Here is a 22293-nt window from a genome sequence, read left to right on the forward strand (position 1 = left end):
GAACGTCTAGGACATCATGTCTCGTTCCATCCACCAACACCACGTTGCATCACAGACTGTCCAGGAATTGACTGATGCTTCAATCCAGGTCTGGGAGGAAATCCCTCAGGAGAACATCCGCTGCCTCACCAGGAACATGCCCAGGCGTTGTAGGGAGCTCATACAGGCACATGGTCCCAAGGAGGCCACAATAACTGATCATCATTTCCTTGTCTTGAGGCATTTCCACTGAAGTTGGGTCAGCCTGTAATTTGATTTTCCACTTGGATTTTGAGTATCATTCCAAATCCAGACCTACATAGTATATGAATTTTGCTAGCATTGATCATTTTTATGTTCTCAACACATTCCACTATGCAATGAATAAAGATTTGCAACTGGAATATTTCACTCAGATATCTAGGATGTGGCATTTTAGTGTTCCCTTTATTTTTTAGAGCAGTGACTATATAATGCATATATGGCACCCTCTATTAATAAGAAAAGGGTCTGCCCTGTTGCAGAAAGGTGCAGTATTTAAATCAAAATTCTGTCTCACAGTCATGAAGATCCCACTCATGCCCAGACAGAATTAAATAAAACAAATTATTAGTTCTTAAGGATACACATCTGACAAACAAAACTTCTAGACGTCATGTTTCTGAGAGAATTTCCCACAGATAGTACAATGCCTTACATAACAGAGATGTGAGAGAGCAGTAGAGCTGCGCAGCGCTGACTACATGAGATTGTACAAGAACCTCTCCAGGAGATGAGAGGAAAAGTACATAAAGGAAGAAGAGCAATCTCCTCATAAAGGTGATAGACCGTGAACCTGGTAAGGAGTAAGCTAAATGCCATACCACCCTATTCTGGAGAAGGATGGACACAGGTGACAGCCCCCCTCTTAGCCACATCTGATGGAAGAGTTTGCTAAAAAGGGGAAGGGGGGAAAGACATCTTAACAGAAGGCAGAGATGGAAAGATATCCAATTTAATTTAATATCTCTAATCAGAACAAAAGTAGAAGACTGAATGGTATTCAAGAGCAGAATGAGCTCCCCCCAGATCCAGGGGGTATGAATACACTTACCTAGAGTTCAACCTAACGGGGCGAGCAGTCGTGACATATGGCTTACAAGTCAAGTTCCGCTGGACCAGGGTATCCAAGGCAGGAACCCGACTCTTGGGAGTGAACACTAGAACCAGACAGGCAACCAAAAATTAATTCCCTAATCCTAATCAACCAAACCCATTCCAAAAGGCCCAAAGCCTTCAGAACTTTGGCCCAAACAGTCCTGCCAGTAAATTAAATGATCAAGAAATTGGGTGGAAAAAGCATTCTTAGAGGTCTCTTCATCTGGATGCTACACCGTTACATGCTACACGTTACACCGATGCCTCTACCCTGTGCCAATCATTACACTGGCTACCCATCCACTCCAGAATCCAGTACAAAACTACTACCCTCATCCACAAAGCACTCCATGGCTCAGCACCACCCTACATCTCCTCCCTGGTATCAGTCTACCACCCTACCCGTGCCCTCCGCTCCGCTAATGACCTCAGGTTAGCATCCTCAATAATCAGAACCTCCCACTCCCGTCTCCAAGACTTTACACGTGCTGCGCCGATTCTTTGGAATGCACTACCTAGGTTAATACGATTAATCCCCAATCCCCACAGTTTTAAGCGTGCCCTAAAAACTCATTTGTTCAGACTGGCCTACCGCCTCAATGCATTAACCTAACGATCCCTGTGTGGCCTATTTATAATAAAAAAAAAAAAGGTTCCTCGCATCATGTTCTCATACACTTTATGCAGTATTAGCCCTCTGTGTCTGTACTGCTACATACTTAGGCAGTTAACTGGTTCATGCAGCTTTACATGAACACCTGAGCCTTACACTATAGCTGGTCCGAATAACTAAAGCAATTGTTACCATCCACCTCTCGTGTCTCCCCTTTTCCCCATAGTTTGTAAGCTTGCGAGCAGGGCCCTCACTCCTCTTGGTATCTATTTTGAACTGTGATTTCTGTTATGCTGTAATGTCTATTGTCTGTACAAGTCCCCTCTATAATTTGTAAAGCGCTGCGGAATATGTTGGCGCTATATAAATAAAAATTATTATTATTATTATTATTATTATTACAGGTGTTGACTGGGGTTCTTCTGCAATGAAGAACTGGAGTTTTGGTCTCAATCCAAAGAATCTTGAGCTTTGGAAGCATTTAAAATCTTCCAAGTTTGGGAAAGAGAAACCTGCCCCGATAGGGAAAAACAACATTTCCCCTGGAATGTAGAAGAGCCTTGACCATCACCCTGATCTGTCACCTACCAGGATGAACTCTATTGGAGCAAGTAGGCTTCTAGGGAGACCACCTAAGAAGTAAAATCTTTAACCACCCTGATGGTCCAGACAACATAAAAGTCGATTGTCTGAAAGACAAGCATTCACACTTGAGTAAGTGACTTGGCCAGCACTCCCATTGAAGGCAAAAAGATGAAAACACTGCTAGTATTCTCTAACCCAGCCATCAAAGACTGCTAGTAAAAAAAAAATTAGATAAAGGGAGAGAAGGACATCAGAAGGGATGAACTAGCTGCCTCAAAGGGAAGCTACAATAGTCACTCAATGCGTCAATTGTATTTATTTGGATGTTGCTTTGTATTTAACCGTAGTCTCTAGAAACTGAGGACCCTTGACGCGCGTAGAGAGCTATCATATTTTGGTCAAAATATTAACCAATACATCCTAATATATTGTTTCTGGCCATTTTATCTTTACAGGGTAAACCAGGGGCTTGCACCTCTGTGAGGCACTGATAGAGTATTAGGCAACCCATCTAATCAAGTAGTAGGGAAGTGTAATAGGCTTTTAGCTGGGCACTGTGCTATACATGTGTGTGATTAGCATCCTATTGCAAGCTTCATCTGTGTGCAATTCTAATACTAGGCAATCAGCTTCCTCCATGGATTGGTTGGCTGAGCGTGGTTGTTTCATCAGCAATTTGCACTTGTGTTCACCAGTGTTACCTCCTTTAGTAAGGTGGATTGTTACGTTTTGTTTGTGCATTTTCCTTTGCAACATTGGATGGTAAACACCAATGCCTTTTTGCTATATCTATAGCCACTCAATACATCTAAAAGTAACACCCTAATCACTGACAATGACTCCACAAGGGCAGACAATCTGGAGTACTCCTAGAAAATGTTTTTTAAAGCACTGGGCAGAGTCGAATTGTCAAGGGGATAAGGTGCGACTCGACTCTAGGACTCAGGATGTGTTAATTCTGATGTAGGATACAATTAACAATTAACTCCTACTGGCTGAAGAAGCTTATACAAGTGTGAACCACCAGAATTCCAAACTTCAAACCAAAAATGATTAACTGAATAAGGCAGTCAATCCCCTAACTCAAGGATTAGAGCAAATGTTCCTGCTAAATGTTCTTAGCCCAAATAAATGTTTGGAGGAAATCATATGCGCTGCTCAATGATTGGGGATGGGGAGACATCAATCCATATGTGGCATAAGGGTATGTTAACACTGGGCGTTTTTGCTGCTTTTTTATGCTAATTGTCAGCTGCTTTTTACAATACCAGCAAAAAGCTATGAGATTTCAGAAATCTCACACACACATAGTTTTTTTGTCATCAGTATTTTGTGCTTTGCGTTTTTCACCCATTGGCTTGAATGGGTGTTGAAAAAACGCTGTAAACATACAGCAAAACCGCACAAAAACACAGGTATCATCATTTGCAGCGTTTTTTTGCTGCAGAAAAGTCAGACATTAGCATGGACAAAGACACAAGTTAGCCCAAAAAACGCACTAAAAACGCACCTAAACCTGCGTTTTTGCCGCAGCTTCTTTGCGACCAAGAAATCAGGTTTTGCTTCAGTAAAGAATGCAGCATGAATAATAATAATAAATTGTGGCTTTATTCTACACGTTTCGAAGGAAAAAGAAGGACCACATGTCTGCTAAAGGCCGGAATCAATCAAAAGGGAACGATCATTCTCCAGTCCAAAAAGCTGGAGTAGGGCTACCTTTACTGCTTGAAATTTACACAAAGCTAAGAGCTTTCTTCCGGAGACGGAGATCTGAGCTGGAAGTTAAAGGAAGCACATAGAAGTCTTGAAATTTCGCAAAATGGAAAAGTCTGTCGATAGGTCTGAATAACCTAGGACAAGGTCAGAGACCTGTCGAAAACCGGAAATACAACCTACTGAGGGGGCAGAGTTCACTGGACTGAGTCACCTGGTGACTCGGATAAACTTATCCTCAGAAGCAGAGGTGACTCTAGGTCTTCTTTTCATAGGGCGGTCCTCATGTGAGCCAGTTTCTTTGTAGCGCTTGATGGTTTTTGCCACTGCACTAGGGGACACTTTCAAAGTTTGCCCAATTTTTCAGACTGACTGACCTTCATTTCTTAAAGTAATGATGGCCACTCGATTTTCTTTACTTAGAATTTGTATTATGGCAAGAAAAAAACAGCTAACAGTCTATTCAGTAGGACCACCAGCTGTATATCCACCAGACTTCTGCACAACACAACTGATGGTCCCAACCCCATTTATAAGGCAAGAAATCCCACTTATTAAACCTGAAAGGGCACACCTGGGAGTTGAAAACCATTCCCGGTGACTACCTCTTGAAGCTCATCAAGAGAATGCCAAGAGTGTGCAAAGCTGTCATCAAAGCAAAAGGTGGCTACTTTGAAGAACCTAGAATATAAGACATAATTTCAGCTGTTTCACACTTTTTTGTTAAGTATATAATTCCACATGTTAATTTATAGTTTTGAGCCTTCAGTGTGAATGTACATTTTCATAATGAAAATACAGAAAAATCTTTAAATGAGAAGGTGTGTCCAAACGTTTGCTCTGTACTATATATACATATATCTATATATTATTATTTATTTATTTATTTATATAGCACCATTGATTCCATGGTGCTGTATATCTCTATCTCTATCTCTATCTCTATCTCTATCTCTCTATCTATCTACAGTCATGGCCAAAAGTATTAACACCCCTGCAATTCTGTCAGATAATACTCAGTTTCTTCCTGAAAATGATTGCAATCACAAATTCTTTGGTATTATTATCTTCATTTAATTTGTCTTAAATGAAAAAACACAAAAAGAATTGTCCTAAAGCCAAATTGGATATAATTCCACACCAAACATAAAAAGGGGGTGGACAAAAGTATTGGCACCATTCGAAAAGTCATGTGATACTTCCCTAATTTGTGTAATTAACAGCACCTGTAACTTACCTGTGGCACCTAACAGGTGTTGGCAATAACTAAATCACACTTGCAGCCAGTTGACATGGATTAAAGTTGACTCAACCTCTGTCCTGTGTCCTTGTGTGTACCACATTGAGCATTGAGAAAAGAAAGAAGACCAAAGAACTGTCTGAGGACTTGAGAAACCAAATTGTGAGGAACCATGAGCAATCTCAAGACTACAAGTCCATCTCCAAAGACCTGAATGTTCCTGTGTCTACCATGCGGTGTCATCAAGAAGTTTAAAGCCCATGGCACTGTGGCTAACCTCCCTAGATATGGATGGAAAAGAAAAATTGACAAGAGATTTAAACTCAAGATTATGTGGATTTTGGATAAAGAACCTAGTCTAACATCAAAACAAGTTCAAGCTGCCCTGCAGTCCGAGGGTACAACAGTGTCAACCCATACTATCCGTCGGCGTCTGAATGAAAAGGGACAGTATGGTAGGAGACCCAGGAAGACCCCACTTCTTACCCCGAGACATAAAAAAGCCAGGCTGGAGTTTGCCAAAACTTACCTGAAAAAGCCTAAAACGTTTTGGAAGAATGTTCTCTGGTCAGATGAGACAAAAGTAGAGCTTTTTGGGCAAAGGCATAAACATAGAGTTTACAGGAGAAAAAAGAGACATTCAAAGAAAAGAACACGGTCCCTACAGTCAAATATGGCAGAGGTTCCCTAATGTTTTGGGGTTGCTTTGCTGCCTCTGGCACTGGACTGTGCATGGCATTATGAAGTCTGAAGACTACCAACAAATTTTGCAGCATAATGTAGGGCCCAGTGTGAGAAAGCTGGGTCTCCCTCAGAGGGCATGGGTCTTCCAGCAGGACAATGACCCAAAACACACTTCAAAAAGCACTAGAAAATAGTTTGAGAGAAAGCACTGGAGACTTCTAAGGTGGCCAGCAAGGAGTCCAGACCTGAATCCCATAGAACCACCTGTGGAGAGATCTAAAAATGGCAGTTTGGAGAAGGCACCCTTCAAATATCAGGGACCTGGAGCAGTTTGCCAAAGAAGAATGGTCTACAATTCCAGCAGAGCATTGTAAGAAACTCATTGATGGTTACCGGAAGCGGTTGGTCGCAGTTATTTTGGCTAAAGGTTGTGCAACCAAGTATTAGGCTGAGGGTGCCAATACTTTTGTCTGGCCCATTTTTGGAGTTTTGTGTGAAATGATCAATGTTTTGCTTTTTGCTTCATTCTCTTTTGTGTTTTTTCATTTAAGACAAATTAAATGAAGATAATACCAAAGAATTTGTGATTGCAATCATTTTCAGGAAGAAACTGAGTATTATCTGACAGAATTGCAGGGGTGTTAATACTTTTGGCCATGACTATCTATCTAGATAGATAGATAGATAGATAGATAGATAGATATTTTATGTAAGAACATATATAATATATACACCTAAAAGAACATCTCTAGAGTCCGCCCTTTTCTCACCATGGAAACAAAAAAAACCCTCACTGTCGCCCTGATCCACTCCCGCCTGGACTACTGCAACTCTCTATTAATTGGCCTCCCCCTCACTCGACTTTCCCCTCTCCAGTCTATCCTTAATACAGCAGCCAGGGTCATCTATCTAGCTAATCATTACTCAAACGCGTCCGCTCTTCGCCAGTCATTACACTGGCTGCCCATTCATTACAGGATACAATTCAAAGTACTTGTTCTCACCCACAAAGCTCTTCACAGTGCAGCACCCCCTTACATCTCCTCCCTCATTTCTGTATCGGCCTAACCGACCTCTGCGCTCTGCAAATGACTTTCAACTAACCGCTGCACTAATCCGTACGTCCCACTCCCGACTACAAGACTTCTCCCGTGCTGCGCCAATCCTCTGGAATGCTCTACCCCAAGAAATTAGGACCATCCACAATTTGCATAGTTTTAGGCGCTCCCTCAAAACACATTTGTTCAGAGCTGCCTATCATGTTCCCTAATCAGTTATTTTGTTTGTGTGTAGCCCATTCACTACTTCCATCTGTCCCCCACTCCCTGAAGATGGCTGGACCATCAACGTAAATACACACCTGTACTTTGTATTTTCCCACCTCATTGTAGATTGTAAGCTCTCATGAGCAGGGTCGTCTTGTGTTGCTTTAATTATTTTATTGTTAACATTGTTACTTATGACAGTTGTGTTTGAAGCTATTAAACTGTAAAGCGCTGCGGAATATGTTGGCGCTATATAAAGATTATTATTATATTTTTCATATACAAATGTTTGCAAACAGTGCAAACATTGCATTAATACATTTTAATTACCATTTTAAGCTTAATTTCACAAAAAAAAGAAACTATAAGAAAATTGGTGGCACCTTCCCTTTAACCCCTTCACCCGAAGCAGTTTTTCAACTTCCTGAGCAGGCAATTTTGTTTAAATTCTGACCATTGTCACCTTATGAGGTCAGAACTCTGAAACGCTTCAACGGATTCTGGTGATTCTGAGACTGTTTTCTCGTGACATATTGTACTTTATGATAGTGGTAAAATTTCTTCGATATGACTTGCTTTTGTTTGTGAAAAAAAACAGAAATTTGGTGAAAATTTTGCAATTTTCAAACTTTTAGGTTTTATGCCCTTAAATTAGAGAGTCATATCACACAAAATAGTTAATAACATTTCCCACATGTCTACTTTACATTAGCACACTTTTGGAAACAATTTTTTTTTGTTAGGAAGTTATAAGGGTTAAAAGTTGACCAGCGATTCCTTATTTTTAAACAAAATTTGCAAAACCATTTTTTTAGGGCCCACCTCACACTTGAAGTGACTTTGAGGGGCCTATATGACAGAAAATGCCCAAAGGTGACACCATTCTAAAAACTGCACCCCTCAAGGTACTCAAAACCACATTCAAGAAGTTTATTAACCCTTCAGGTGCTTCACCGGAATAAATAAAAAAAAATGAACATTTAACTTTTCACAAAAAAAATTACTTCAGATCCAATTTGTTTTATTTTACCAAGGATAACAGGAGAAATTGGACCCCAAAAGTTGTTGTATAATTTGTCCTGAGTACGTAGATACCCCATATGTGGGGGGGGAACCATTGTTTGGAAGCATGGCAGAGCTCGGAAGGGAAGGAGCGCCATTTGACACTTCAATGCAAAATTGGCTGGAATTGAGATCGGACACCATGTCGCATTTGGAGAGCCCCTGATGTGCCTAACCAGTGGAAAGTCTCCACAATTGACACAATTCTGGAAAGTAGACCCCATAAGGAACTTTTCTAGATGTGTGGTGAGCACTTTGAAACCCCTATTGTTTCACTAAAGTTTATAATGTAGAGCCGTGAAAATTAAAAAAATATTTTTTTTCCCACAAAATGAACATTTAGCCCGCAATTTTTTATTTTTCCAAGGGTAACAGGAGAAATTGGACCCCAAAAGTTGTTGTGCAATTTGTCCTGAGTACGCTGATACCCGAAATGTGGGGGGGAACCACCGTTTGGGTGCATGGTAGAGCACAGAAGGGAAGGAGTTGTTTTGGAATTACTTTGATGGAATGGTGTGAAGGTGTCATGTTGCGTTTGCAGAGCCCCTGATGTACTTAAAAAGTACAAACCCCCCACAAATGACCCCATATTGGAAACTAGACCCACCAAGGAACTTATCTAGATGTGTTGTGAGAACTTTAAACTCCCACTTGTTTCACTAAAGTTTATAACGCAAAGCCGTGAAAATAAAAAATGTTTCCACAACAATTATTTTTTAGCACCCCAATTTTTATTTTAACAAGGGTAACAGGAGAAATTAGACTGCAAAAGTGGTTATCCAATTTGTCCTGAGTACGCCGATACCCCATATGTGGGGGTAAACCACTGTTTGGGCGCACGGCAGAGCTCTGAAGGGAAGGAGCACCGTTTTACTTTTTCAATTGGCTGGAATTGAGATCGGACGCCATGTCGCGTTTGGAGAGCCACTGATGTACCTATGGAAACCCCCCAATTCTAACTCCAACCCCAACAATAACACTAACCACACCCCTAACCCTGACACACCCCTAACCCTAATACCAACCCTAATCCCAACCATAAACATAATCCAAACCCATTCTCCAACTCTAGCCCCAACTCTAATGGGAAAATGGAAATAAATACATTTTCTTATTTTCTTATTTTTCCCTAACTAAGGGGGTGATAAAGGGGGGTTTGATTTACTATTTATAGCAAGTTTTTATGTTTGGCAGCTGTCACATACTAAAAGACGCTTTTTATTGCAAAAAATTGTTTTTGCATCACCACATTTTGAGAGCTGTAATTTATTCATATATTGGTCCAGAGTCATGTGAGGTCTTGTTTTTTTGCGGGACGAGTTGCCATTTTTATTGGTACCATTTTCGGTATTATTTTTTTTTTTAAATCGCTTTTTATTCCGATTTTTGGGAGGCAGAATGAACAAAAACCAGCAATTCCTGAATTTCTTTTAGGGGGGGGGGGGGGGGCGCATTTATACCGTTCCGCGTGTGGTGAAATTGATAAGGCAGTTTTATTCTTCGGTTCAGTACTATTACAGCGATACCTCATTTATATCTTTTTAATGTTTTGGCGCTTTTACACAAAAACAATTTTATATAAAAAATAATTGTTTTTGCATCGCTTTATTCTGAGAACAATAACTTTTTAATTTTTCTGCTGATGGAGCTGTATGGCGGCTTTGACGAGATTACATTTTCAGCAGTACCATGTTTATTTATATCAGTCTTTTTGATCGCGCTTTATTCCACTTATTGTTCCCCTTAAAAAATAGTGAGGAAAGAATGGTTGTAGATGACGAGGAAAAAGCTAACATATTAAACACCTTCTTCTCCACGGTATTCACGGTGGAAAATGAAATGCTAGGTGAAATCCCAAGAAACAATGAAAACCCTATATTAAGGGTCACCAATCTAACCCAAGAAGAGGTGCGAAACCGGCTAAATAAGATTAAAATAGATAAATCTCCGGGTCCGGATGGCATACACCCACGAGTACTAAGAGAACTAAGTAATGTAATGGATAAACCATTATTTCTTATTTTTAGGGACTCTATAGCGACAGGGTCTGTTCCGCAGGATTGGCGCATAGCAAATGTGGTGCCAATATTCAAAAAGGGCTCTAAAAGTGAACCTGGAAATTATAGGCCAGTAAGTCTAACCTCTATTGTTGGTAAAATATTTGAAGGGTTTCTGAGGGATGTTATTCTGGATTATCTCAATGAGAATAACTGTTTAACTCCATATCAGCATGGGTTTATGAGAAATCGCTCCTGTCAAACCAATCTAATCAGTTTTTATGAAGAGGTAAGCTATAGGCTGGACCACGGTGAGTCATTGGACGTGGTATATCTCGATTTTTCCAAAGCGTTTGATACCGTGCCGCACAAGAGGTTGGTACACAAAATGAGAATGCTTGGTCTGGGGGAAATTGTGTGTAAATGGGTTAGTAACTGGCTTAGTGATAGAAAGCAGAGGGTGGTTATAAATGGTATAGTCTCTAACTGGGTCGCTGTGACCAGTGGGGTACCGCAGGGGTCAGTATTGGGACCTGTTCTCTTCAACATATTCATTAATGATCTGGTAGAAGGTTTACACAGTAAAATATCGATATTTGCAGATGATACAAAACTATGTAAAGCAGTTAATACAAGAGAAGATAGTATTCTGCTACAGATGGATCTGGATAAGTTGGAAACTTGGGCTGAAAGGTGGCAGATGAGGTTTAACAATGATAAATGTAAGGTTATACACATGGGAAGAAGGAATCAATGTCACCATTACACACTGAATGGGAAACCACTGGGTAAATCTGACAGGGAGAAGGACTTGGGGATCCTAGTTAATGATAAACTTACCTGGAGCAGCCAGTGCCAGGCAGCAGCTGCCAAGGCAAACAGGATCATGGGGTGCATTAAAAGAGGTCTGGATACACATGATGAGAGCATTATACTGCCTCTGTACAAATCCCTAGTTAGACCGCACATGGAGTACTGTGTCCAGTTTTGGGCACCGGTGCTCAGGAAGGATATAATGGAACTAGAGAGAGTACAAAGGAGGGCAACAAAATTAATAAAGGGGATGGGAGAACTACAATACCCAGATAGATTAGCGAAATTAGGATTATTTAGTCTAGAAAAAAGACGACTGAGGGGCGATCTAATAACCATGTATAAGTATATAAGGGGACAATACAAATATCTCGCTGAGGATCTGTTTATACCAAGGAAGGTGACGGGCACAAGGGGGCATTCTTTGCGTCTGGAGGAGAGAAGGTTTTTCCACCAACATAGAAGAGGATTCTTTACTGTTAGGGCAGTGAGAATCTGGAATTGCTTGCCTGAGGAGGTGGTGATGGCGAACTCAGTCGAGGGGTTCAAGAGAGGCCTGGATGTCTTCCTGGAGCAGAACAATATTGTATCATACAATTAGGTTCTGTAGAAGGACGTAGATCTGGGGATTTATTATGATGGAATATAGGCTGAACTGGATGGACAAATGTCTTTTTTCGGCCTTACTAACTATGTTACTATGTTACTATGTTCCGCAGTATGATAAAGCATTGTTTTTTGCCTCTGTTACGTGTTACGGAACCACTCAGCACCCAGAATATGTTGTACAGTTATATGTATGTATAATAGGTTCCATGTGAGATGCATGTCCCTAAAGCATCAGCCCACAGGCTGCGCCCCTGGGCAGAGGGGACACGATGTTCCCCTTTTGTCCGCCCCCCCCACCTTTGTAATTCCCACAGTAAATATCGGCAGGCTCGGCCACCTGCGGCTATTGTAATGTATGTCTGGCCTGCCACTTTTCTATTGACCTGCCCTCTGTATCTGAGTTATATATTCTGTGTCCTGTGAGTTAAGTGTTGTCAGACTGGAAATACGTGGAGAAGCAGTGATCTTTTATATGCGTCCATGTAAGGAATTCCAGCCAGCGTCTTTCATTCAGACTCCAGCCAAAGCAGAGTGGACTTCCGGAAACATGGGGTGGTAGTGAAAGAGGCACCCCCAGATTGGTAGACCTCGTTACAGCCTCGTTTTTTATTTTCATTTTTTACGGTGTTCACTAAAGGGGTTATTTAGTGGGATAGTTTTATAGAGCGGGATGTTACGGACGCGGCGATACCAAATATGTGTACTTTCATTTTTTTTTTATTATTCACATAAATAAATGGATTTATTGGAAAAATATTTATTTTTTTCTTTATTTGGGGAGGTTTTTTTTTTTTTTTTTTTTAAGTTTACAACATTGTCCCAGGTTGGGACATCACTATATAAAGTCAGATCTCTGATCTGACACTTTGCATAGCACTGTGTCAGATCAGCGATCTGACAGGCAGTGTAGGAGGCTTGCCGGCGCCTTCAAGTCACCTCAGTGAAGGACCCCCTAGCGCCGATCGTGGGCATTGCTGCAGTGTGTCAGCTGTCACATACAGCTGACACCCATATGCGATCGCTGCGGCGCTCACCTTGAGGCCACGCGATCGTGCTGCCGTACTAGTACTGCGGTTTGTGGGAAAGCAGTTCCAGTCTACTCTTGCGTCACCAACACGACTACCTGTCGTGACACTATGCGATCGTTGCTGGGTGACTTTCATATGGGGATTCTCCATCTGCTGCTGCTCTGGTGATTGCTGCCGCATCTGCTGCTCTAGTGACTCCATATTAGAATATGGACTTAGAAGCACCTGGCACCCAGCATGGCTCCTTAAAAGGGAAGGTGCCACCAGTTTTCTTGTATTTTGTTTTTTTGTGAAATTAAGCTTAAAATAGTAATTAAAATGTATTAATGCAATGTTTGCACTGTTTGCAAACATTTCTATATGAAAAATATTATATATTTTTCGACAAATATACATATTTACCACTAGGGGGAGCATTTTCCGTTTTAGACATCAAGCAGCTATAGTAAGATTTAGCAGCTCTGCCCCAGGGATATAAGTTCACCCAAAAGGGGAGGGAAATGGTGATGTCAGCAGTTACTGCCCCAATTTTGCTGCTAACAGTAAGAATGAAAAGCAGCATCACAGGGCAGCACCATTTTGTGTGTGACTGCCCTGTGACCTGCTATCATCAGCAGTTACTGCATCAGAGGCACAGCTTGTTTACAGAGGAGCAGAACACAGTGGGCTCAGCAGCATTTTTTGTGAACAACATTCTTGCCATCCCCCTTCCCCCACCTTAATCCCTGTCCTGTCAGCTGCCCTGCTCTCTCTCTCTCCAGGTGTCACCTCCCTCTCTGCAGGCTGTGAGTGCAGCTTACCGGAGATCACAGGGACTGTGTGTGAGGGGGAGGCAGAGACACAGTAGGAGAAGCACACAGGGCAGCGTGTGAGGAGCAGAGGATGTGTGCCTGCTTGGAGTACAGAGGAGCAGTGAGGGCTTCTTCTGTCCTGCGATAGAGAGCACAGGGCTATAATAAAATGGCAGCTAGTCACACCTACAGCAGTGAGTTGTGCAGCCCACAGAGGCGTGCCCAGCTCACTGCTAATGCTGCTGCAATGTTACAGATAGGAGATAATAGACCAGCATGGACCCTATGTCCATGGGGTGCCGTAATCTGACACTGATAGTGCCCTGCTACTGCTGCAAAACCAAGATGTCAGCCCCCAGTGCCTTCTTTAAACTCATACAACACATGAAATCTGTTTCACATGCATTTCAAACTTGCTTATAGCAGCATGTTATGCTACATTACAGTGATTTATTAATGAGCTACAAAGGCGGTACCTTCCCTTTAAGTAGCTCCAGCTACTCCCCCTCCTTTGGTTTCAAAAACCATGACTGCAATCAATACAACCATCACCACTATGTTTTATCAGGATATTTTCTTAGCAAACATACCTTTTTGTTCCAACTCTATGATTTGGTGCAATGTCAATTGTATCTGTAGCCGAGTCGTGTCGTACAGCTAATCCAAGATCTGCAATGCAGCAAGTTCCATTTTTCTTAACCAGTATATTTTTTGATTTAAGGTCTCTGTGTGCAATAGCCGGTTTCCCTAATAATTGAAAATAAAACATCAAATTAAAATGTATACATCCAAAAGAGACATTTGCCAGCCAATGAGATTGCATAGCCTCTCTCCAAAGAACAGAATGGAATTGTTGCTATTTGGCCTTGTGACAGTTTCTATGGGGGTTGGCCACACATGAGCAGCGCATCCAATTTCAGTCCCGTGGTTTAGCAAGATTCACTGCATTCTGATATGCTTGTGCCTATATTCTCCCTATTAGACTAGGCAACAGCTACATCCACGATAATCTGCTCATTTCTCTACACAACATCTGAAGGTGAGCAGGCCACCCATCGGAACCTTTATACTCCAACCGATATAACCATAAATTATTCACCCTGCCAATCATATTGTGTTGCCCTATGAGTTCTCTCCCCTGTGATTTCTAATAAGGTTTCTCCCATACATCAGGACTTCTGGGACTCTCAGACATATTGTACAGAGAATGATGGGCCCAATGCCAGACAAATCAAACTACTGTTTAATAGATATGCACAAATGAAGCATTGCCATAGGACAACCATCAATTAAGTGAAACACAATTACTTACCGGTAACGGGATTTCTCAGAGCCCATGACCGCACCACGGAGAGAGGGGATCCGCCCTTCAGGGACAGGGAACCTACAAAATAAAAGGGCGGTACCTCTCCCCTGCATCAGTTGGTTTACAGAGCATCAGAGGGACTCCAGGTTAGTGACAACAAAAATTATACTTTTATCATTGCTTAACAGAAACATACCGTGTCTATACATAAACACACTACATACAATAAAAACGTGCTCACCACACACGTGATTGGGGGAATAAGCGGGTGCTTTCATGGGCTCTTGAGAAATCCCGTTACCGGTAAGTAACTTTCTCTATCCCCCATGACAGCACCACGGAAAGAATTACATAGATTTGTAACTTAGGGAGGGACCACAGCCTGAAGAACCCTTCTTCTGAAGGTTAAGTCAGACGAAGTGGCTAGGTCTAGGGGATAGTGCCTGAAAAAGGTAGAAGGTGATGACCAGGTGGCCGCCTTACAGATTTGTTCTATTGATACCTCTGACCTTTCAGCCCAGGAGGTCGCCATAGCCCTTGTGGAATGAGATATCAGCCCCTCTGGAATGACATTTCCACTGGATGAATAGGCCAGCGCTATCACATCTGTTATCCGTCTCGCTATAGTACTCTTGGAAGCTATAAGTCCTTTCCTAGGTCCCCGAAAACATACCAAGAGAGATCCTTCCTACAAATCAGGCTGGACTCTAGATACTTAACCAGACATCTCCTCACATCTAACGTGTGAAATTTTTTTTCTTCCCTATTCTTAGGATTTGAGCAAAAAGAAGGAAGGACTATCTCTTGGGACCTATGGAATCGAGATGCTACCTTTGGTAGGTAGGCTGGGTCAGGTTTTAGGATAACCCTAAAATCCAGAATTTATGTGAAGGGAGGACCTGCAGACAAGACTTGGAGATCACTTACCCTCAGGGCTGACGTTGGGGCCATCAGGAGGGCAGTTTTAACTGATATGATTTTGAGAGGGATTGACTCTGTAGGCTCAAATGGGGGACCTGTTAGAGCTGACAGAACTAGATATATATCCCAAGGTGGTATTTTTTGAATAGCTAATGGTTTAGACCTTGCGGCAGCCCTGAAACCGTGCTACCCAAGGGTTGCCCGCTACATTTTCATTATGCAATGCTCCTAGGGCCGCTACCTGTACCTTTAAAGGTGCTTACTGCCAGGCCAAGTTCCAGTCCCTTCTGTAGAAACTCCAAGATCTCAGTAATTGGGACTCCATCCTGTACTCTTAATCCCAAAGTGGACAGGAATTTTCTCCAGGTTTTGCCATAGATTTTTGTGGCGATTGTTATCCTACGCTTCATTAGCGTAGAGACTAATTTATCAGAAAAACCTCTTTCCTTCAACAGCCCCCTCAAATTCCACGCTGTTAAATGAAGATTCTCTAACTGAGGGGGGAACATGGGTCTTTGAGACTAAAGGTCCGGAAGAACCCAAGGATCGGTGATCGATAGCATCCTCAGACAGGAGAACCAGGTTCTTTTAGGCAAGAAGGGAGCTATTAATATTAGCCTTGATCTATCCTCCCTGACCGGCCACAGTACTGCTGGGATAAGGATGGTTGGGAGAAAGGCGTATGCAAGACTCTGCGCCCAAGGGATCGTAAAAGCTTCTAAAGGTATCTTCACACTGAGCAACTTTACAACGAGAACGACAACGATCCGTGACGTTGCGCGTCCTGGATAGCGATCTCGTTGTGTTTGACACGCAGCAGCGATCAGGATCCCGCTGTGACATCGCTGGTCGTAGCTAGAAGTCCAGAACTTTATTTGGTCGTCAGGTCGGCGTGATTCGTCATGTTTGACAGCAAAAGCAACGATGCCAGCAATGTTTTTACTTGGAGCTAACAACCAGCGAGAACGATAAGTACGTCACTGGATCGCTCCTGCATCGTTCTGGTGTTGCCGTCTCTATAGCGAACTAAACAGCGACGCTGCAGTGATCGGCTCGTTGTCTATATCGCTGCAGCGTCGCTTAATGTGGCGGTACCTTAAGGCCTGAGGGGTTCCTCCTGGGACCTAGAGAACAAAAGGCTTTCACCTTCCTGTTGTGGATATTGGCAAACAGGTCTATGACTGGAGCCCCCCACATTTCCACAATCTGATTGAAAATGGACTGATTTAATACCCATTCGCGCTGTCTCAATTGAGTGCGGCTCAGACAGTCTGCCCTCCGATTTTCTATCCCCACCCGGATGTGTGACGCGGAAAGGGATAGAAGATTGTTCTCTGCCAAATTGAAGATTTTGGAAGTGGTGTCCATTAGGGCTCGGGATCTGGCTCCCCCTTGATTGTTTAGGTAGGCTACCGCCACCCGATTGTCCGAGAATACCCGAACATGACGACCCTGAAGAATGCGTAGAAAGGCTGATAAGGCGTGACCCACTGCCCAAAGTTCCTTTTGATTTGAGGATGCCTCGAGCTCTTGTCCTATCCATTACCGTGTGCTGCCTGGGGCCCTGTGCGCTGTATGGGGCCTTGTGCTCTGCCCGGGGCCCCATATGCTGCCTGGGGCCCCATACACTGTTTGGGCCCGTGCACTTCCTGTGGCGCCTGCGCTCTTCCTGGGACCCCTCTGTGCTGCCTGGGGCCCCTGTGCTCTTCCTGGGGCCCCTGTGGCTGCTTGGGGCCCTGTGTGCTGCCTGAGGCCCCTGTGTGCTGCCTGAGGTCCCTGTGCGCAGCCTGAGGCCCCTGTGGGCTGCCTGGGGTCCTGTGGGCTGCCTGGGGCACCGTGCGCTATTTGGGGCTCCGTGCGCTGCCTGGGGCCCCTGTGGGCTGCCTGGGGCCCTTGTGGGCTGCCTGCGGCCCCTGTGCACTGTATGGGGCCTTGTGCTCTGCCTGGAGCTCCATGTGCAGCGTGGAGCTCAGTGGGCTGCCTGGGGCCCCTGTGGGCTGTTTGGTGCCCCTGTGGGCTGTTTGGTGCCCCATGCACTTCCTGTGGCCCATGTGCTCTTCCTGGGACCTCTCTGTGCTGCCTGGACCTCTCTGTGCTGCCTCTCTGTGAGGCAGCCCACAGGGGCCCCTGTGGGCTGCCTGGGGCCCCTGTGGGCTGCCTGGGGCCCCTGTGGGCTGCCTGGGGCCCCTGTGCGCTGCCTGGGGCCCCTGTGGGCTGCCTGGGGCCCCTGTGGGCTGCCTGGGGCCCCTGTGGGCTGCCTGGGGTCCGTACACTGTTTGGGGCCCCGTGCACTTCCTGGGACCCCTATGTGCTGCCTGGGGCCCCTGTGCTCTTTCTGGGGCCCCTATGTGCTGCCCGAGGCCCCTCTGTGCTGCCTGAGGTCCCTGTGCGCTGCCTGGGGCCCTGTGGGCTGCCTGGGGCACCGTGCGCTGTTTGGGGCTCCGTGCGCTGCCTGGGGCCCCTGTGCCCTGCCTGGGGCCCCTGTGCCCAACCTGGGCCCCTGTGCTCTGCCTGGGGCCCCATGTGCTGCCTGGGGCCCCGTACACTGTTTGGGCCCGTGCACTTCCTGTGGCGCCTGCGCTCTTCCTGGGACCCCTCTGTGCTGCCTGGGGCCCCTGTGCTCTTCCTGGGGCCCCTGTGGCTGCTTGGGGCCCTGTGTGCTGCCTGAGGCCCCTGTGCGCTGCCTGAGGCCCCAGTGGGCTGCCTGGAGCCCAGTGGGCTGCCTGGAGCCCCTGTGGGCTGCCTGGGGTCCTGTGGGCTGCCTGGGGCACCGTGCGCTGCCTGGGGCCCCTGTGGGCTGCCTGGGGCCCCTGTGCACTGTATGGGGCCTTGTGCTCTGCCTGGGGCTCCATGTGCAGCGTGGAGCTCAGTGGGCTGCCTGGGGCCCCTGTGGGCTGTTTGGTGCCCCTGTGGGCTGTTTGGTACCCCATGCACTTCCTGTGGCCCATGTGCTCTTCCTGGGACCTCTCTGTGCTGCCTGGGGCCACTCTGTGCTACCTGGGGCCCCTGTGCGCTACCTGGGGCCCTGTGCGCTGCCTGGGGCCTCGTGCGCTGCCTAGGGCCCCTGTGGGCTGCTTGGAGCCCCTGTGCGCTGCCTGGGGTCCGTACACTGTTTGGGGCCCCGTGCACTTCCTGGGACTCCTATGTGCTGCCTGGGGACCCTCTGTGCTGCCTGGGGCCCCTGTGCTCTTTCTGGGGCCCCTCTGTGCTGCCTGAGGTCCCTGTGCGCTACCTGGGGCCCTGTGGGCTGCCTGGGGCACCGTGCGCTGCCTGGGGCCCCTGTGCCCTGCCTGGGGCCCCTGAGGGCTGCCTGGGGCCCCTGTGGGCTGCCTGGGGCACCTGTGCGCTGCCTGGGGCCCCTGTGCGCTGCCTGGGGCCTTGTGCGCTGCCTGCCTGGGGCCCTGTGCGCTGCCTGCCTGGGGCCCTGTGCGCTGCCTGCCTGGGGCCCTGTGCGCTGCCTGCCTGGGGCCCTGTGGGCTGCCTGCCTGGGGCCCTGTGGGCTGCCTGGGGCCCCTGTGGGCTGCCTGGGGCCCTGTGCGCTGCCTGAGGCCCCTGTGGGCTGCCTGGGGCCCCATGCACTTCCTGGGGCCACTCTGTGCTGCCTGGGGCCCCTGTGCACAACCTGGGGCCCTGCGGGCTGCCTGGGGCCTCTGTGCTCTGCCTGAGGCCCCTGTGCGCTGCCTGGGGCCCCTGTCGGCTGCCTGAGGCCCCTGTCGGCTGCCTGGGGCCCCTGCCGGCTGCCTGGGGCCCCTGTCGGCTGCCTGGGGCCTCTGTCGGCTGCCTGGGGCCTGTGCACTGTCTGGGGCCCCGTTCACTGCCTGGGGCCCTGTACTCTGCCTGGGGTCCTGTACTCTGCCTGGGGCCCCGTTTGCTGCCTGGGGCCCCGTTTGCTACCTGGGGCCCCGTTATTGAATATATCACTCAATGGTTCTCAAAAGGCTGAAAAATCTGATCTACAGCAGCTGGGGTATATTCTGACCTTGAGGGGTATAATCTGGACTAATCCAATTTATACCCTGGGGTATAGTTTGGGCTACACCAGAATATACCCGGGGTATAATCTGGCCTAGGCCACTTTAACCCTGGGTATATTCTGGGCGGGGGGGATCTTTTTTTTTTTTTTTTTTTTGGGGGGGGGTTTAATCTGGCCTGTTACACCGGGTCTGAAACCCGCAAATTCCCCCAGTGCACGGTGCATGTGCTGGAAATTAATAAATCTGCAGTCACACAGAGGGATTCCAAGTTTTTGGTTTTGACAGGACATCCCCTTTAATAGACAGGCGATAACTATAGAAAATAAGGTAATTTATAAATACAATAGGCTTTGCTCTATTAAAGGGAACCTGTCACCCCGTTTTTTGAGATTGAGCTATAAATACTGTTAAATAGGGCCTGCGCTGTGTGTTCCTATAGTGTATGTAGTGTACCCCGATTCCCCATGTATGCTGAGAAATAACTTACCAAAGCCGCCGTTTTCGCCTGTCAATCAGGCTGGTCAGGTCGGGAGGGCGTGGTGACATTGCTGGTTCTTCCTCAGCTTTACGTTGGTGGTGTAGTGGCGTAGTGGTGAACAAGCAGCGCGCGATCTGCGCTGTCATCCCTTTCGTCGGTGGGGGCGGCCATCTTCCTGGGGCCGCGCGTGCGTAGATCGAGTGCTCTGCTGCACGGGGCTTCAGGAAAATGGCCGCGGGATGCCGCGCGTGCGCATTAGAGATCGCGGCGGCCATTTTCCCAAAGCCGAGATGCAAACATGACTTTGATTAGTGAACGTGATAGGCCGCTCTGAACAAATGTGTTTTGAGCGAGCGGCTAAAACTATGCAAATTGTGGATGGTCCTAATATCTTGGGGTAGAGCATTCCAGAGGATTGGCGCAGCACGGGAGAAGTCTTGGAGTCGGGAGTGGGACGTATGGATTAGTGCAGAGGTTAGTCGAAAGTCATTTGCAGAGCGCAGCGATCGGTTAGGCCGATAGACAGAAATGAGGGAGGAGATGTAAGGGGGTGCCGCACTGTGGAGAGCTTTGTGGGTGAGAACAAGTACTTTGAATTGTATCCTGTAATGAATGGGCAGCCAATGTAATGACTGGCGAAGAGCGGACGTGTCCGAGTAATGATTCGCCAGATGGACGACCCTGGCTGCTGCATTAAGGATGGACTGGAGAGGGGAAAGTCGAGGGAGGGGGAGGCCAATTAATAGAGCATTGCAGTAGTCCAGGCGGGAGTGGATCAGGGCGACAGTGAGGGTTTTTGTTGTTTCCATGGTGTAAGCGGCACGAGCGGGCCTGCTGTCGGGGTGTTATTATGGTGCCATCCACGGAGAGGGAAATGTCAGATTTAGGGAGGTTAGTAGATGGCGGGAGCAGAAGTAGTTCAGTTTTGTAGAGGTTGAGTTTCAGATAGAGAGCGGACATGATGTCGGAGACTGCGGACAGACAGTCACTGGTGTTCTGTAGTACAGCGGGAGTAAGGTGAGGGGATGACGTGTACAGTTGTGTGTCATCAGCATAAAGATGGTACTGAAAGCCAAATCTGCTGATGGTCTGTCCAATTGGGGCCGTGCAGAGAGAGAAGAGAAAGCGGCCAAGGACTGAGCCCTGAGGTACCCCGACAGCGAGAGGAAGAGGAGATGAAGTGGAGCCAGAGAACAGAACACTGAAGGAGCGGTCAGAAAGATAGGAGAACCAGGAGAGAGCAGTGTCCTTAATGCCTAGTGACTGGAGCCTAGAGAGTAGGAGAGGGTGGTCAACCGTGTCAAAAGCTGCAGAAAGGTCAAGAAGAATGAGCAAAGAGTGGTCACTATTACATTTTGCTGTCAGAAGGTCATTGGACACTTTGATGAGTGCAGTTTCTATCGAATGTAGGGTGCGGAAACCGGACTGTGAACGGTCTAGAAGGGAGTGAGTGGAGAGGTAACTGGTAAGGCGGGAGTATATCAGGCGCTCCAAGAGTTTAGAGATGAAGAGGAGATTGGAGATCAGTCTGTAGTTTGTGCAGGATTAGTAATGGAGTAATGATAGAGTGTTTGAAGGAGGAGGGGGAAAAAAGAGAGAGAGAGAGAGAGAGAGAGAGAGAGAGAGAGAGAGAGAGAGAGAGAGAGAGAGAGAGAGAGAGAGAGAGAGAGAGAGAGAGAGAGAGAGAGAGAGAGAGAGAGAGAGAGAGAGAGAGAGAGAGAGAGAGAGAGAGAGAGAGAGAGAGAGAGAGAGAGAGAGAGAGAGAGAGAGAGAGAGAGAGAGAGAGAGAGAGAGAGACTGGAGGAGGTGTGAGGGAATGGGGTCGGTAGTGCATGTAGATGGACGAGAAGAGGAGAGGATCTTGGAGACTTCTTCTGTGATGGGATCGAATGTGGAGAGTGAGCCAGGGGAAATGAAGGGAGGGATGGGAGTCACTGAACTTGGTGATTGGGAGCGGATTTCCTGACGGATATTGTCTATTTTCTCTATAAAGTGGGAGGCCAGGTCATCAGCACAAATGTCTATGATAGGGGCTTGTGCTTTTGGCCTGAGGAGGGAGTGAAAGGTGTCAAAAAGTTTCTTGGGGTTGTTGGATAGT

At 46.4% G+C, this 22293-nt stretch overlaps 1 protein-coding gene across 1 annotated transcript in view; it reads right to left on the reverse strand.

The window, feature by feature from the left end:
* Positions 1 to 22293, reverse strand: part of TGFBR1 (transforming growth factor beta receptor 1) — a 174706-nt gene that overhangs the window by 62605 nt on the left and 89808 nt on the right. The window contains exon 6 of the mRNA XM_069730399.1: positions 14107 to 14263. Coding sequence (XP_069586500.1) covers positions 14107 to 14263 — 157 coding nt within the window. The remainder of the gene's footprint in view (positions 1 to 14106; positions 14264 to 22293) is intronic.

The sequence above is a fragment of the Ranitomeya imitator genome, chromosome 6, assembly GCF_032444005.1.
Source record: "Ranitomeya imitator isolate aRanImi1 chromosome 6, aRanImi1.pri, whole genome shotgun sequence".
NCBI classification, from domain to species: domain Eukaryota; kingdom Metazoa; phylum Chordata; class Amphibia; order Anura; family Dendrobatidae; genus Ranitomeya; species Ranitomeya imitator.